Consider the following 19,104-nt stretch of genomic DNA (forward strand, 5'->3'; position numbering starts at 1 on the left):
AGGGACATTGGCTGTGCAGTGCGTCCCAAGCTGAGAGGGAAGTTGCCTCTGTGGTGCTTCCCAAAGTCGAGAGGGATATTGCCTCTGTAGTGCGTCCCAAAGCCGAAAGGGACATTTAGTCTGCGGTGTGTCCCAAAGTCGAGAGGGACATTGCCTTTGTAGTGCGTCCCAAAGTCGAGAGGGACATTGCCTTTGTAGTGCATCCCAAAGCCAAAAGGGACATTGCATCTGCGGTGCGTCCCAAAGTCGAGAGGGACATTGCCTTTGTAGTGCGTCCCAAAGCCGAAAGAGACGTTGCATCTGCGGTGCATCCCAAAGTCGAGAGGGACATTGCCTTTGTAGTGAGTCCCAAAGCCGAAAGAGACGTTGCATCTGCGGTGCGTCCCAAAGTCGAGACGGACATTGCCTCTGTTCTGTGTCCCAAAGCCAAAAGGGACGTTGCCTCTGCGGTGCGTCCCAAAGTCGAGATGGACATTGCCTCTGTTCTGCGTCCCAAAGCCGAAAGGGACGTTGCCTCTGTGGTGCGTCCCAAAGTCGAGATGGACATTGCCTCTGTTCTGCGTCCTAAAGCCGAAAGGGACACTCATCTGCTGTGCATCCCAAACCTGAGAGGGACATTGCCTCTGCGGTGGGTCCCAAAGCCGAGAGGGACACTCATCTGCTGTGCATCCCAAACCTGAGAGGGACATTGCCTCTGCAGTGCGTCCCAAAAAAGAACAATGGATTTTTCACAAAGGGCGTCACAAAGAAGACTGGGCAGGTCATCCCAAAGTAGATTGGGGCATTCTGCAATGCGTACTCAAGAAGATGCTGTCTTTGAGCAGGACAAAGGTAAGTTTACTGTTGAAAACCAATACAGCTGTATTATGTAAGTTTTTTAAATACTTTGAATCACCCTTTAGCTTTGTTGAAGTTTATTTAAATAATCTTCCAGTGTCTCAAATGAATAAAAATGAAATGTCATTGTCACATTGATATTCTTTTAACAGATCACATTTGTTCCCGGTACAAATTTGGTGGCAGGCTGGGTGAAGGAGCTGGTTCCGTGCGAAAAGGGATTCGCATCAAGGATGGTCTAAAGGTATGGGTTTTTTTAACTTACTGCAAGCCATTTTAATGTATCTTATGTTCACTAGTTAGAAATGTAAAACTTTTAAAACAGTCAGAATGAACAAACACGCTTTACTAGGTTTTACGTTACTGCTTGTTGATTTACTTCTTTTCAGATTCATGATTTTAATGAAATCACCTCTGTCCATTGCTAATTGTTTATTCTTTGTTTTATTAATCAGGTGGCGGTGAAATATGTTTCAAAGAGAAAAGATACAACATATATCATCTCTTTAAGTATGCTTTACTCTCTGCATTTTTTTTCTCATTCACTGTTTACCCTCTTATGATATAACATAATAACATCTAATATTGATGTAAATCATATACAACAGTGTGGCAAAAGACCCCAATCTAATTTTCATATTTTTATTTTCTAGGCTTTTAATCCAAAACCTCTTCCCTTAGAGATTGTGTTGGCAGTTATCATCAATAGGGAACCCAACTGTCCTCATATCATTGAATTGTTGGACTGGCAGGATAACCCAGACTATTACCTCATGGTCATAGAGCATCCCGTGCCAAGCATGGATTTGCAAAAATTTCTGAAATGCAGCGGAGGTGTGATCAACGAGCAGATCACACAGTACATAATGTGGCAAGCCATTTACACAGCAAACTTTTGTTGTTATCGCGGTGTTTTCCATCGTGACATCAAGCTGCAAAATGTGCTCATGAACCCGACAACATTGAAAATCAAATTAATTGACTTCGGATGTGGAGCCCTCAGGGATTCAGGCTACACTGTCCTCTGTGGTAAATATCATGCATCGCTTTGCTATCAAATTGATTAGCTCACTCAGGCACATCCTGTATATGCATGTATCCTGTAACATGCGTGGTGTTGTAAATGTCTAACATAATTTCTTTCCCCCAGGCACCAAACCGTACCTCGCTCCAGACTTTTTGACAGAGGCAGATACCATGCATAGCCTGCAACAGTGTATTCACTTGGGGTGCTCCTGTTCACAATGCTGCATGGGCGTTTTCCAACAGACAAAGACTTATACTGCTTGGGCAACAACCAGTCTGTATTTGCTGTGTCGAAAGGCGAGATTTATATTATTTGAGTAATTATATAGCATGAATTAAGTTGTGTAAAAAGTTAAAGATAGAATGTTGGTTAAGGTAGTAATCTAATTTCTCTCCTTTTTCCCCCTACAGAATGCATAATTTTTTTGTGGGCTTGTCTGCAGCGTCGTCCAGAGTGCAGGATTCCCCTGGAGCACATGCTTTACCATGACTGGTTTGTATTGGGTTTTCCTAATCGCCTGCCAGTTAAACTGAATGCGTAGGTTTATACTGTCATAGTTGTGTCTGAAAGCTGACGTGAGTGGCCTTTGCGTGCATCGGCTTAGGTCTTATTACTGACAAAATCCTGTATTTAGGGATGTTTAAATATTGTAAACATTTGTGAGGTTTTATACATAACTGGCAATATTACTGATCCGCAGTATTTAAATATGATATAGAATTATATTGTATATTTTTAAAGCAGTTTTATACTTTTTATATAAAAAAAATCTATGGCTTACTTAAAATTGCTTATATCATAACAAAACTATAATAAAATATTACTCAAAATAAATGCCAAATACAGTGGTAATACAACTCCCGAAAAATACAGGTAGCGACAATATATTTTGTTTAGTTTTTATGTTCAAGTTAAGCTGTTAGGTGGAAGATATTGTTCATGTTTGGTACACTTGTTCTAGTTTTACCGTAATGCTGCACTAAGATAAGCCAAGTTGTTAAAATGCACTAAGCTAGGCCAAGTTGGTAAAATAATCAGGGAAAACATTTATTTTGTTGTTAAACTTGCAGGAACAGCTTGGATACAGGCAGTGTTTTTTCTTAATGCACTGCAGAGCAATTCAGTTGTAAATCATATACATTGGATTGAGTTTAATGACATTAATATATTGATTTGCACCAAGCAGTAGACAAATTTAATCAGTGCACCACAATAAGATATGAATATTGAGAGGTAAGATCACATGTTTTATGTGACATAAAATATACTGTATGTGGGTTCAGAGTTTTTCCCCTTAAACCATTTTTATATTTTGTTTAAAATAAGTATCTACTAAAAACAATCAAACAATGTACATGATAATCAAAACGCTCTCATGTCGGTGCCAATAGCCTTGTGGGCAGAGCACCAACATGTAGCACCATTGCGCTCTGGGTGTCCCAATTTCAAGTCCCAGCTCATGGACCTTTCATGGACATGCTGCTCTGTTTATCTAGAAATGATAAAACTGCCTTTGTCTCGGAGTCTGGTTGAAACCAAGCCCCATTGTTCTTAGAATGGCTTGATAAAGTGAACATTTTATCTAAGCTGCCCTACTTAATGTTGAGTAACACTGAAATAGACTACAAATAAAAGACTATTAAATCTATCAAGATGTCAGCAGATAATGAATAAACTAATTCAAAAACAGCTTTACCAGCTTCAGTCCTGATATAAATTGAAGAGCAGAGGTAATTCAGTCCTTCTGTCATATAGCTCTGGTGCAGCATCACAATGCTCCCTACACCGAGAATGAGTTGATCTGGTGTTGGTGGTACTTTACAGAACTTTACTAATGAAAAATGACTCATGTTGCTTTCCATTGAAGAGTCCATTATGAAAACAAATGTAGGAATCTTGGGCGAACAACGTACAAAACAGAAATGGCCATATTCCAAAGAAACAAAAGGACCCTCTTTCTCAGTCACAAAATTGACACATGACCATCACATGATGATCACCAGACGCTAATTGTATGGACCGCTTTTGTCGAGATCTGCGTCTTACGCATCCAGAGAGAAGAAAACGCTCTCTGTCTCAGAGCACCTAAGAAACAAACCTCCAGTCTTCTGAAATAAAGCTGGCATGGCACATGATGCGTCCAGCGTGACTCACATGGTTTTTCGGACTTCCTGTCCCCCTCTCCTCTGACATTCCAAAACACCCCGTCTCTCAATAGAGATACGTACACTGCAAAGACAAACTTTAAGAGACGATCAACTTATTAGTATTGCTATTAGAGCAACAGTATGTTCTCTTTTATATGCCTGCTGTGTTTTATGTGATGATTGGAGTTTAATCTATGCATTATATGCCTTTAGGAAAGGAAGTTGTCAAATGTATTAGCATGCAAGCGATATACTATTGATATGGGATGAGTGTTCTTGGCGCTTGTAGTTTGTCTGAATGAACGAGAAAATGATATTGTTTTGACTTTATGCATTGAAATAGTTTATTGAAGTTAATAACAAAAGTTGCAGAGAAATCCATATCCTAATAAGTTACGTACCAGAAGGAATTACCGGACGGAAAGGGGGTGGCGTGACCCGCCCCTTCAGCAATGCCATTGGATCCCAGCATCGTGGGACGTGCCCTAGCGGCCCGTTTAAAACTTCATGTTCCTAACAGAACTCAGCGAACTCAGAGCTCTCGCCTCACGCCTTTCGCCTCTTGTGGTTTGAGTGCTTTTCCATCTGCGCTCGACCGCTCGACCACTCGACCAAGCACGCGACGGTGCCATCAAAACTCTACAGAACAAACTGAAACTTCGTGACTGCCAAACTCTTCAAAGTCTCGCAACTCTGATACAGAAGAGCTCCGAACGCATCAACCTGCGTAACCAGGCAACCGAAAGATCGGCTCCAGCAACCCAATCCTCAACTTCGAAGGATCTCCCAAAGACTTCATCGACCAGCAACCAACCAGAACTTTCGCTCAGACGAGCCCCCGGAACCCCCGTTCCCGGCACTAATGCAAGTAACAAGATCTCTCTTTACTTCGCTGAAACTGGTGCAAAATACTCCCTAAGTAGTTAAAAGCTAAGTCTCTGCTTTTGTGATTTTCTAAGGTTGCGATCTAAGAACTAGTTAAGATACTAGAACATTTGGGGTTCCCTTCAACTCAGTAATTTCTCATCCCCGGAACTGTATGAGTGTGAGTGTGAATGTGTGAATGTGTGTGTGTGTGTGTGTGTGTGTGTGTGTGTGTGTGTGTGTGTTTATTTGTGTTTAGTAGATTAGCGTCGTGTCTTAGAGTAGTTCAATAAATCATTGTTTCGTTAAAAGAAGTGTCTTGACTTTATGTGCACAAAAGTTCTATCTGTGTTTAGATCAAGCTACCTCAGCTTTAAAATTTCCTAACGTAATATTTTGGTTTATTTGTGATCTTGGCCAGGAACATAATATAAACCTTTTGAGTTAATACAGTATGCTGAATTGACCACTTTGCTGGACGAATGGTTAAGAAGTGTAATCTATTAATTCTGAATCAATTTAATCAAGTCTCGAATCTTTCGATTCGACTCATTATTTGAATCATTATAAATTTGAGCTAATTAATTCCTTACATATGGTGGAGAATATAACGCGAACACATCTAACTATTTGAACATAAAACAAGTCATTCTGTATGTGTATCTGTTCTATTTTTTTTTTATCCGGAAGAAATAGTTCAGAGACAGAGAAACAGTTAATTGTGTACTGTATGCTTTATTGTGGCTGCCAGTCTGGAATGAATGAATGAAAGCGTAACTTCGAGTTGTTGTGTAAAGAATTTAAACTGCAGTAAAGTTTTAGAAATTGAGACAAAGAAAAGAAGAAAAACGAGCGTGTTCCTTGTTTTTCCTCTCTGTCAAAAGGCCTTGCAGCTAGTGTTTTACCCTGCGTGTTCCAGAGTGAAAACTTAAGCTGACTCCCGGTTTAAGATCTTTAGGCTCGCGACCTAATGCTCTTTTACCAAGTATTCACTTAAAACTAACGTTAGTGAAGTTAAGACGTGGCGCTCAGCGCGAGCACCCACACGTTGCTTTATGGGAGAAATTTTGAGATCTTAAAATTGTGTGGCTGAGTCCACGTGCTGTTTAAACAGACTAGCACAAAATCGAATTAATCGCAGTGAATCTGTGGATAAATGTGCCTCACTCTAATGAGTTGAGACGGTGCTATAAAATAATCTAAATAGTGCTTATTTGCTTTGCAATTCCGAAATGTCCTGTCATTTCATGCATTGTATTTAAGACTGCTGAACCACACGCTGGTGGTTGCCATAGAAACGCTGTGACCCGGAAATCCTAACATACCTTTTCCGGGGCAGAGTTTCGTTGTGCAGGCGCAGTCCGCCTGCTCATATTGTAAACAACAAGTGGTATAGCTAACCTAGCTAAAGCTAACGCGTGTGCATTGAAGCCTATGTAAAACCATTAGCCTTGAAAAATAGCAGTTAGCACGCAATCGGTTAGGGTGATCCATTGTGTTTGAACTCAGTGTGTGTAACGTTGTTTGGGTGACTCAATCACAAGCTTTGAACTTTAACACTCATTCTGCAAACTTCTTTACTTCATATCTCTGTACACTATTCCTTGTATTTCTTCCCTCCTCCCATGTGACAGGAATATTGACAATTTTAAACTTTAAATCTCTTTTTGATGCGATTGTAACAAACCATTAAAGCCCTATCATAAATCTCAAATTAAAACATTTTATTTTTTTCGATTTAAGGCTCTCTCCTTTTTGACTGTTTGCATTGCCAGTTTAAACTATTACAAGCTTTATAATCAAGTACTATTTTCAAGCTGATTAATTTGATTACGTTGATCAATCTTGATAAATAATCACATCTCCTTGCCACACCGCAATTTCCGTGATTGATTTGACATTGATTATTTGTAATCAATTTTAATGAGGCATCATTAAAAATTTGGTCACCAACTTTCATTGCCAAGTTGAAAATTGTATGTTAAAATTTGTCAATTTTGAATTTTAATCTCTAATTTTAATTTTTGATTTAAATTTTAAGTTTAATCATAATCACATTTCCCCTTTTCAGACGGCAATGATACACGTTGAATAGAGAAATTATAATTTCCTTGACCAATTTTTAATGAAAACTTCTAAATTATAACCAGGAACAATCATTATTGATTTGAAAACGACTCCTTTTTACAATCAATAGTTGTTCCTTTTCCCATACCTCAATGGTTTGTGTTGATTCATTTGATTACAACTGCTGACTAAAACTTTAACAAAGCGTTAGTTAGTTTTAGTTCTCCCACAATCATTACTGAATTGAAACATCAATTTTAATTTGCAAACCAAGGCTTTAATTGTAATTGTAATAATCAAGTCTTGTCATATTCCCTGACTTGGGAGCGAAACCTCATTTCCAATTGGCTGTCTCTCTCCTCACTCTCTCTCTTTCACCTAGCTGTCCTCCTCTTGATTTGACTACTGCTGCTATTTCCTCGATTGTGCCTGTGAGAATCATAAAAGCAGAGAATTTTGGTTGTTTAAAAGACATTTAATCAATGTTCATACAACTTGAAAACGCCAATTAAACTTGTGCCTAACTCTCACTTTCCCCTCTCATCGTGGAACCCTACAGCCAAGGTCCCAACGAGTCCAGCGAGGACTGATAGGCGCCAGTCGTGAACCCGTTTCCAGAAACGCTCTGATTGGTGTACAGTGTCAATCCTACCAGTCGCAAAGCCAATACTGTCATTGTTATTGTATGTTCCCATACCCAGGAGGAGATTATAATAACAATCATAGTCCTGGCGTGTTGAAATTCCCGTTTCTGAGCACCGTATCTAGAAGCATACATCAAGTTAAAAAAAAAAAAAACTTGACTGTACTCATTCTGGGGCCAGAAAGGTGTATTTCACTTTCCCTCTCTCTCCCAATCTCTCTCTTTCTACCTTCTTCCCAAAGTGTTCCTTTTGTTGTTGTCTCTTTTCTCTCTTCTCTTTAGAAAAAGGGGGAAGCAGCCGACGACTACGCCGTTCTTTGCTGTGGGTGTTTGTTCCTCTTTCCTCTCTCTATTCTAGCTACAACACCCGTGGGTACCCCCTCGCCTCCTCCATAGCGACGCTAGCTGGAGGCGTGCACACCAGTGAACCACCTGCGGGGAGAACCACGCTCACCTCGACACAACACACCCAAAACCCACTTACACCCGACACCACCACACTCAAACCACTGTTTTGGTTTTGTTTGTTTGTTTTGTTTGTTTGTTCTTCTTTCTACAGGTCTGTGTCAGTCAGTGGTCTGGTCTTTCCTCACGGCATCAAAACATGCCTCGCCCAACAGACCCCGTTGGTCACTGGGAGGACTTGGAAATCTGGCTAAGCGCCGTGACGGACAGCCTCTTACCCAAAGCCGCCGAAGCTGTCAAACACCAGACACAAGACCAACTGGACAACAACATAACAGGCATCATGAAACATGATCCAGGTCAGAGCTACGGACACAAAGAGCTAGCAAAGATCACTGGCTCCCTGAGTCACACCCTCGTCGCCTCCCTCAAACGGAGCGACAGACAAGCCGCCTATCTCCAGCAGGAGCTGAAACGCGCACAGCGACGCATCGAGCAGCTAGAGCTGGAGGCTCAAGATCGACGGGAAGGGTCCAACGAGACGGATCCCAGAGCAACTGAGGAGATCGCTAAACTACAAGAAACTCTAGCAAACAACACACAAGAAATGGAGCAAGCAAAGTCCGCCCGCGCCGACCTCAGCGACAAGCTACAGTACGCAGAGCAGCTACTGGAAAAGGCAAGGCTGGACTTCAGAGACAAGAACAGCAGAATTAAAGCCCTCGAAACGCATCTGACCGAGGCAAGAACTGAGATAAGTTACCTCACTCAACAACTTGACGACATGAAAGAGGAATTGGACAGTGTCAAAAACGAACTCATACATGCTTATGAACTGCGCCCTGAGCCAACCAGGATGCGACGGGCCCCGCCCTCACCCCTGCCAAGCAGGCCCGGGTCCCATGTTCCTGGAATTTCACGTGAGCAAAAGGGGGAGGAAGCGACTCAGAAACCCTCGCCAGCTCCCTCTGAAGAAACCTACCTCACACCCAAGCTACGAGAACTCCCCAAGGCCAGCCATAACCCATCACATGGCATGGACCTCAAAGACCTTGACAAGCTGACCCGAAACATCAGCAAATTCACCCCGAATGTGCCAGATGGTCAAGACGTCCACTCTTACTTGAATGATGTCGATTTTCACTTAGAAACGAGACCCAATGTTACTGACAAAGACAGACTTTATCTGCTGCGAACGACATCCAGCCCTGAAGTGCGGAGCTTCCTGGACCGACAGCCTTCTCACACAAAGAATGACTACCAATCGCTCCGCCAAGCCCTCATCAAGGAATTTGCAGTCCCAGAATCAGAGCAAGGACTGGTGGCCGCCCTGGAGACAAAACAGGGTCGTCAGGAATCCTCCCAGGCATACTATAGCCGGCTTAGAGAAGCATACTTCGGAGCTCGCAACGAACCTGACATGGAGCAGGACATGAACTTTAAGACTCTCTTTCTGAGAAATCTCCATCCTGCGGTAAGCCACCACCTTGGCGTCCTTGCATGCCCACAAACAATGACGTCTCAACAGCTGCGAGACCTGGCGCACAAAGCCTACGGCAAGCAAAAGATGGCGTCAGAAAAAGGCACCAAGTCTACTGCAGTTCTTGATTTTAACACACAATGTCAAGAAATGACCCTAGAGGGCGCCCAACACCAAGAAAGCTTCAAGCCACCTCCTAGAGAATGGAGACCATCCTCATTCAACAGAGAACGTGACTTTCACTTTGGCGCCCGACCTACACAAAGAAACGACCGCTGGGATGGAACACGCGGACGACAACACTCACCTGAACGCTACTGGGAAAAATCCTGGTACCATCCAAGACCTTGTGAGAATCGATGGGAGAGATCATGGAGTCGGCCAACCTCATCAGGAAGCTCAGGAAATGGCTCGTGGGAATCTAATGCAACCAGTCCAACAAATCGACGAAAGAACTTACAAAGATCCCACACTGATCAAGCTCAAGCTGAATCTACACATGAAGAAGAGACATTGCCGTGTTTTGATTCACAAGAACTGATAAAAATGATGATGCAAGAGTTCTTCAAACGCAAAAAGGAGGATAGGAAGTGGGAAAAGAAAGAGAAACCCACTGCGGCCTGACTAGCGGCCAGACAAGAAGGCAACGACCACCTGGTCCAACAAACCACACAGAACAGCACCTCTTCTCGTTACCCCAAAAACACTGTAACTGTCATAACTTCAGATGGACAAGAAAGCTTCTTTAAACATCCAGAGCAAGTGACAGAAACTGACTCAACACATGACACGTCAGATCACAGAAGATTCCAACAAACACCTGCTGATATAACAACTCAGTCACCTGAAAGTGCTGTCCTGGTCGTCTGCCACTCCTCCGAAGAACACAGAATCAGTCCTGAACTCGTACCTATCTCATCTCAAACTCCAGCCCCTCAACTCCTAGGCGATCTCACCGAGAAAGGTACAACGAGAAAGTTTTACCTTCCCATCACCATCGAGGGTCATGTCAAAGTGGAAGCCCTTCTAGACACAGGAGCCGACATCACTCTAATGTCAACTGAACTCCTTGAGAAAATTCAAAGAACTATAACTGATGGAACTTTCAAACTCCAAAGGTGCGAACTGAACCTGCAAGCATACTCAAACATGGGCCTACAGCTGAAACATGTGGCCCCAATTCACCTAACAGTGGGACCGATGAATCTCATCCACCCAGTCTACATCTCACCTCTAAACAACTATCCGCTCCTCATAGGAAAAGATCTGCTAAATCGCTTCAAACCCTTGATAGACTTTAAGCACCTGAAGTTGTGGACGCAAGTCCGTGAGCCACTGCCCTTCCAGTCAGTAGTCCCCAATGAGTCGCAGTGTCAAGCCACAGACGTTGCCTTCAATTTGCTTAGTGACGATGCAGTGTCAAAGTCAAGGCCAAGCTCAAGTTCAACGCCAAGCAGCAAAGAACAAGGCCCTTCCCTCTGCTCACTGCAAGCGTGGGACTCAGGTCCCCCCTCAACTCAGAACTGCCATAAGTTCTGAGTTGATGTCCAAGACACTTTAGTATCTGTCGCAGTGCTAGCCCCTGGGCAGGAAAACTCAGCCGGCAGCCTGAATCTCTTCAAAGCAACGAAGCACAGACACCAAAGCCTACCAAAGGACACCAGACTCAAGAAAGCAGATCACCAAGGACTTAAAGAAATTCTACATGAGTACAGGGACTCTTTTGCAAAGGACGTCCCGGACTGTGGCCCAATGAAACTGATACCCACAGCGTAAGTCCATGACTGCCCAGACAATCACCAGGGCAATCTGAAAGCGGGCGTGGTCCGGCTCAACAGCGACCCTTGCCCATCACAACCATTCAATACATTTCATGCCCTCCCACCCATCCCGATGGCTACAGCTCTTACCCGCCACCAACATACCACTGGTATGCAACACCCCTCCTCCTCCCACATCAGCAGACCTACCCATTTCTGCTCACATCTTCGAACTTTACTCTCCTACGAGATCTACACTCGACTAATCCACTTCTTCAGACCTCCGCACCCTCCAATCCATTAAGAACATGCTGCATCTGCAAAATGGTGCCTTCACATATGTCTCTGAGCCCCTAACTGCGCCAAAGCTTGTAGTCCCTCAGAGCCAAAGGGGGATGAGGCTTAGGCATGCATACAATGCACCATGCACAGTGCACTGTGGTGCCAAAACCACCTACAACCCAATCAAACAGGTTGCACAGTGGCCTGGCATACAACAAGATGTGGCAGATTACATAGAAGGATGCCTGATATGTTGCCAGCTTCAACCAAGAAACCCAAGCCACCGAGCATAACTCAAAAAAATTGAAGGAAATGATGCAGGAAATATAGAGACATTTGGATGTAAAGCCCCATGCTAGCCATCTCCTTCACACAAGAAACTCAGTGTCGGAAACAAAGTGTGGTATTACGGTTCCGCCATCCTTGACAGAACACTCCCTATCGCCAGTCGGAGAAAGTCCTTACCCCACTGAAAGGAATCCCACAAGCTCTCGCCTATTGCCCACCAAACCAAAATCGGGCAAAAGTGCAGCAAGGCAGTTCCTCAATAGGTTCGCCAAAAGCCGATGAAGAAACATTGGGATTCCAACTAACAGCAAAAGGGGGAAGACCAAACCCACTGACACAGACCGACAATTCATGACTATGCCTCACACTAACATGATTTCTATTCTTCTAGGTAAACACACAGCTAACCTCCCAAACACAACACAAATCACCTAAACATTCTCCTTTGCCGCACTGCTAGGACCAACCTCCGCCCAGCAGAGAGGAGCTGCTCCACACATGTGACACTTATCCTTACTGTCTAACCTCAGTCAGTGTCATTGTGTCTCTTTGTGTTTTCCTTTTTCTCCCTTTCTCTATGTGTCCCTTCCTTCTAGCCCTCATCAGAAACTGACCTAACTTTTCTTTTAAGTCTAGGCTCCCTGAAGATGGGATTGACTCAGTACACCAAATTAGTTGCAAATCACTGCCAGAAATTTCGTTAACGATTTGAGCAACCCCGCCAAATCATGATCTTCGTGGCTAACTGTCCCGTTGTCATTTTCTATCTCCAGGTAGATGTTATGATTCGCCGCCCTGTTTCTCTGCGTAATCAGGATTACCAATAGCTAACCGCAAAGTCTACCTCTAAAGGTGTATGGCCGATTCGACCCTATGATGTTTTCCAGAACAGCCGACACCCGTCAGACACGGGAAGCCCTTGCCCACATGCAGGCAGATGTGGACCACATGCTGCGCTAATTACAGAAAATGATAGTAACCCAGGCTGAATTAAGCGGGTACAACCGGCGTCCCAAACGATTATTGGGCGCTCTGCTGGGGCTGGTGCGGCTGTAGGCACTCTGTTTAACATTCTAAACCTAGCCACCTTAAAACGACATGTGAACAAACTCCAAGCTGAATTACGATTTAGCAACGTCATAAATCTTAACGAACGGTTCACAGTCATACCAAAACGGTTACGCTCAAACGCAACGCCTAGTTACTCCCATGGCCCATGCGCTATGAGAAAGAGACTCCTTAATGGATAGCCCGCCTTGAATACGATCCCATGCACTGTCTGACGTAGCACCTGATCGAGCACACGTCTACACCGCCTCGTTGAACTCCCGATACTCCGGTCAATCAAAACTACCAAATTAACAATAATTCTCACCGATGCGGCCCTACGTTATTGCAAGTGCCTCTAATTGTACCAGGCCAAATAACTAAATCCCTGCACCAGAATTCAGCTAGTGATGGAGATTTTGTTTGTGTCTTGTGTGCGCCTTGTTCTCTCTCTGCCTCTTGTTCCAGTGCCTGCCGATGTTCACACCAGAAACATCGCCAGCCAAAAGGGGGATGTGTAGGAATCTTGGGCGAACAACGTACAAAACAGAAATGGCCATATTCCAAAGAAACAAAAGGACCCTCTTTCTCAGTCACAAAATTGACACATGACCATCACATGATGATCACCAGACGCTAATTGTATGGACCGCTTTTGTCGAGATCTGCGTCTTACGCATCCAGAGAGAAGAAAACGCTCTCTGTCTCAGAGCACCTAAGAAACAAACCTCCAGTCTTCTGAAATAAAGCTGGCATGGCACATGATGCGTCCAGCGTGACTCACATGGTTTTTCGGACTTCCTGTCCCCCTCTCCTCTGACATTCCAAAACACCCCGTCTCTCAATAGAGATACGTACACTGCAAAGACAAACTTTAAGAGACGATCAACTTATTAGTATTGCTATTAGAGCAACAGTATGTTCTCTTTTATATGCCTGCTGTGTTTTATGTGATGATTGGAGTTTAATCTATGCATTATATGCCTTTAGGAAAGGAAGTTGTCAAATGTATTAGCATGCAAGCGATATACTATTGATATGGGATGAGTGTTCTTGGCGCTTGTAGTTTGTCTGAATGAACGAGAAAATGATATTGTTTTGACTTTATGCATTGAAATAGTTTATTGAAGTTAATAACAAAAGTTGCAGAGAAATCCATATCCTAATAAGTTACGTACCAGAAGGAATTACAGGACGGAAAGGGGGTGGCGTGACCCGCCCCTTCAGCAATGCCATTGGATCCCAGCATCGTGGGACGTGCCCTAGCGGCCCGTTTAAAACTTCATGTTCCTAACAGAACTAAGCGAACTCAGCAAGAACTCAGCGAACTCAGAGCTCTCGCCTCACGCCTTTCGCCTCTTGTGGTTTGAGTGCTTTTCCATCTGCGCTCGACCACTCGACCAAGCACGCGACGGTGCCATCAAAACTCTACAGAACAAACTGAAACTTCGTGACTGCCAAACTCTTCAAAGTCTCGCAACTCTGATACAGAAGAGCTCCGAACGCATCAACCTGCGTAACCAGGCAACCGAAAGATCGGCTCCAGCAACCCAATCCTCAACTTCGAAGGATCTCCCAAAGACTTCATCGACCAGCAACCAACCAGAACTTTCGCTCAGACGAGCCCCCGGAACCCCCGTTCCCGGCACTAATGCAAGTAACAAGATCTCTCTTTACTTCGCTGAAACTGGTGCAAAATACTCCCTAAGTAGTTAAAAGCTAAGTCTCTGCTTTTGTGATTTTCTAAGGTTGCGATCTAAGAACTAGTTAAGAAACTAGAACATTTGGGGTTCTCTTCAACTCAGTAATTTCTCATCCCCGGAACTGTATGAGTGTGAGTGTGAATGTGTGTGTGTGTGTGTGTGTGTGTGTGTGTGTGTGTGTGTTTATTTGTGTTTAGTAGATTAGCGTCGTGTCTTAGAGTAGTTCAATAAATCATTGTTTCATTAAAAGAAGTGTCTTGACTTTATGTGCACAAAAGTTCTATCTGTGTTTAGATCAAGCTACCTCAGCTTTAAAATTTCCTAACGTAATATTTTGGTTTATTTGTGATCTTGGCCAGGAACATAATATAAACCTTTTGAGTTAATACAGTATGCTGAATTGACCACTTTGCTGGACGAATGGTTAAGAAGTGTAATCTATTAATTCTGAATCAATTTAATCAAGTCTCGAATCTTTCGATTCGACTCATTATTTGAATCATTATAAATTTGAGCTAATTAATTCCTTACACAAATGTACCTACAGCAACAGAGATGGCATGACTTGGGCTTAAAACAAACATGACAGACAAACTGACAGGAAGAAAGAGCTCAGGTGAGAAAACAAAACACTCTCTAGTTATGTGTAAGTACTGATAGTACACTGATAACTTAAAAATACAGTTCTCTCATGTGTGAAACCTCATGTGGTATTGAAGTGCAACTTTTTCCACAGTGACCACATACAAAAGACTTCTCTCCAGAGTGAACTCTCGTGTGGCTGTTAAGGTTTCTTTTTCGGTTGAAACTTCTTCCACATTGCTGGCAAGTGAAAGGCTTCTCTCCTGTGTGAATTCTTATGTGTTCGTCAAAGTGTTGTTTATAATTAAACCTCTTTCCGCACTGAGGACATGTGTAGGGCTGCTCTCCAGAGTGTATTTTCATGTGGCCTTCAAAATGTCGTTTTTGACAGAAACTCTTTCCACACTCAGAGCATGTGTAGGGTTTCTCTGTATGAGCTCTCTTATGGACTTCAAGGTTTTCATGTTGATCAAAACTCTTTCCAAACTAATCACTTGGTAAGACTGATCTCCATTGTGAATTCTCATGTGTCTGGTAAAGCTTCCTTTTTCAGTGAAACTTACTCCACACTGTTGACAGGTGAAAAGGCTCTTTCTAGTGTGAATTGTCATGTGGAAATTAAGGCTTCCTTTCCGGTTGAAACTATTTCCACACTGTTGGCAGGTAAAAGGCTTCTCTCCTATGTGAATTCGCATGTGGACACCAAGGTGTCCAGGTTGAGTGAAACTCTTTCCACACTGTTGGCATGTGTATGGCTTTTCTCCTGTCTTTTGAGTGCTTTTTACTGAGGAAGTCTTTTTAATCTGTGAACAACTAAAAGATTTTTCTACATTTATTTAGAATAAGACACAGTTCTTTAAATTCTGTTTTTAAATCAAAGCACTATGATAGTAAAAAATAGCCTTTTAGAGAATTAAAAAAATGAAAAACACCTGCTAAAGGTAAATGAATTGAGAAGATGTAGAGGACAGTTCATAGGATAGTTCAGCTTTGAGAATGAAAACCAACCTGTTTGTTCCTCAGTATCTTCATGTTTGACTTTGTATGTTAATTCAATCTTCATGTCTTCACTCGCCTCTTTAATAAACACCATCTTTATAATAGTGTGTCACATGGATCTCTGTTGATTCAGCAGGAGTTTTTTTCTGTGTTTGGAAACTTTTTCCTGTTTAAGATGACAATAATTATCAGAAGAAAAAAAAATCTCAATCAGCTCTAGTTCAGTAGTCAGTGCACTGGTAAGGGAGTCAGAGTAATAGTTAATGGACCTAAATGATCTGATTAAACAAACACCCAAAACTTTAACTTACTATTCAGTCAGGTATTTAATGATTGGTATATTACATTTAGTATATTACATTAATTATTATAGTATATTACGTTAATCGTTCAAAATGCTGTTGTATTTTAAGGTTGTCATTACAAAAACAACAACAAAACATTTGCAGTTGTTTGTAAAAGTTGTCATTACTCATATTTGAGTTGGTTCTCGTATTGACACTGTTTTAAGCAGCAGGTCTCTCAGCGAGCGGAGATTCGAAACAGTGAATCATTTTGTGAATCAACTGACTCAATTGACTCAGAGTTTGTAATTCATGTTTCTGATCTGAATCACTAACACAGAGAAATCAGACGCTGTGTGGAAGTGCTTTACTCACTCAAAATAACGTTCATCATTAGATAAACTATTACCATGTTGCATTTAATAATTATTACATTTACATCACTTGTAAGCCATATAAAATAGACTGAACGCTCGGTATGAATTTAAACACTTTAAAGTTTAAACGGTAAAGACAACAAACCTTTCTTCAGCTGAAACACTAGGCTCGTTTGAGATGAGCAAAATCTGCGTAGAATCGATCACCGGTGATCAACGCAAGATGCATGCCGGTTAGAAAAGTGTCCGAGTTACGTCCGACTTGCTCTGACATCGTGCTGACGTGTGCCAAAAAACTCTCGCGATGGCGAGGCGGCTGTGTCGGATTGAGCAGTCGGGCGCAGTAGCTTTTCACCGACTGCGCTGACCAAAAGCACGATGGGAGACGACTGGCTGACGACACATCATAATGCTCATTGGTTCAAACAACTGTGATGTTGCGTTCTTTTCTAAAATGTTTTATTTTTTAATCTAATATCATTTGGTTATGTGTTTAAATTCTGCATGAATATTCCCAAACACTACGACAGTGCGATCTCTGTGTGTGATTTGTGATTGTTGTCATATTACTATAAAAATATAAAATACACGTTTGTACTAAAGTAAAAACGGATGATAAATACGCCTTTCGTATGGAATTAAAAAGCAGGCACTTTGAGTGTTTTGTTCATCGTATTTATTTCCATATAAAAGCAATAGAACTTAAATTATATCATGTTTGTCAGCAACACAGCAGGTGAGTGTGAATAACGCGATATCCGCCTTTGATCTCGTAGGTATCTGTTCCGCTTCCAAAGCTCAGAACTGTCCGTCTTGACTGCGCTTATTTCACTCCTCCCCTCACTGCAGCCGCCTACTCTCGCCTACATTTCAGGCGAGGCTAGGCGCATCTCAAACGAGCCTACTGATGCAGGAGCACGGCTCAGCCTTATGGCGTCATACACCAGATCAAAATAAAAGTCTCGTTGACGCGCTTCTGTTTCTACAATCCAAAAAGTGCATAGGTATTTACAAAAGGAAACACATGCGAATAATAAATCATGACAGTAGTATTCAGAGTTTTATTTTTGGTGAAATACATATTGAAATGTATATAAAGAAACTTTACAAATATTTACAAATTGTAATATTTATAGTTTTATTTACTTATGTGTTAATTAATTCTTTCATTTATTCATTCATGTATTTATGACTACATTTTTGTCCACAAGTGTTTCTTTCCAAGTTTATTTAACATTTACAACTTTGTATTTGTTTATGCATTATGTTGACATTTATTTATTAGACCTTTCTTTGTTAGCAAAGGCTACAGTACCACCTTGTGGTCTGACCAACCAAAAAAACAATAGCTATCAAAATCACCAAAATGGTTGATGGGTAGTTGCAACTTTTCTGTCTCTCACAAACTTTATTTCAAAACCCTACTTACTTTTATGCATTACTGATACAAATATACATGAATGATTATGTAATGATTTTAAGTTTGAGTTGAGAATAATTACACTGTTTTAGCTTGTTAGAACAAAATGTCAGCTAAGTGTGTTGACTGAAAACTAGTCTTCACATGTGAGACAAATTGAAGGATTGACTGAAAGTGTAAAGCATGTGAATGATTATGATAAACTCACTTCTGAAAAGGATTTGAGCATAGATTGTTTACTACTTCCAGATCAACCCCACTCTCTAAGTCCTTAAACATGGTTATATTGGAGGAACTCAAGAGAGTAGAAAACCTCTTTTCAAACAAGTCCTTTTTGTCCTCACATGGCACTTGTTTTTGAATGCAATATTTCATTTATTCATTTATTTGACTAATTTCATAACTCAAAGTTCTCTTTCATCATCTTGTGTTGTGTATATTGGGTCAGCTTCATGCACGGCTGCCTCATTTGCTTAATCAACCACCAGTTGATTTTGATTTTTTTGGAGTTTGCCCCATCCTAGGAGATTTTTTTAAGTGCACTCTCAAGCCAGGAGGATTTTTTTTCCACGTGCTGCTTTGGATGGACTCTAAGAGATTGACAAGTGATTGGTGAGAGCAACCAAAATCAGCAGTGTTCACACGACACTCTGGACTTTGAATCTGGCAACCTTGAGTGGCCCAGAATTGTAATATCAGAGGTTCGTATTGAGGAACTGATAGCCATGTCTCTAGTACCCTTGCAAAATTGCTGGGAGTGAACACAAGGACCATACGCCGGAGAATATCAGAAATGGGGCTGAAAATGAATACACACTGAGTTTTTTATTCTTAAAGATTGTGTATAAAATGTTTTAAGTATTTAGTTTAGCATTAGCTCAATGGTTTAAGC

At 41.9% G+C, this 19,104-nt stretch overlaps 2 protein-coding genes across 2 annotated transcripts; both read left to right on the top strand.

Annotated features, from left to right (window-relative positions):
- Positions 1-791: 791 nt before the first annotated feature.
- On the top strand, positions 792-7,943 carry LOC141322593 (serine/threonine-protein kinase pim-1-like). The gene is given in 7 exon segments (XM_073833437.1): positions 792-831; positions 990-1,081; positions 1,491-1,866; positions 1,988-2,014; positions 2,017-2,160; positions 2,275-2,401; positions 7,868-7,943. Coding segments are annotated over 7 exon segments (882 nt in total).
- A 246-nt stretch (positions 7,944-8,189) lies between these two features.
- On the top strand, positions 8,190-10,094 carry LOC141340607 (uncharacterized). Its single transcript, XM_073845652.1, has 2 exons — positions 8,190-8,894; positions 9,003-10,094. The coding sequence occupies exons 1-2, from the start codon at positions 8,190-8,192 to the stop codon at positions 10,092-10,094; spliced, it is 1,797 nt and encodes a 598-aa protein (XP_073701753.1).
- Positions 10,095-19,104: the final 9,010 nt, after the last annotated feature.

The sequence above is a fragment of the Garra rufa genome, chromosome 1 (genome assembly GCF_049309525.1).
Source record: "Garra rufa chromosome 1, GarRuf1.0, whole genome shotgun sequence".
In the NCBI taxonomy this organism is placed as follows: domain Eukaryota; kingdom Metazoa; phylum Chordata; class Actinopteri; order Cypriniformes; family Cyprinidae; genus Garra; species Garra rufa.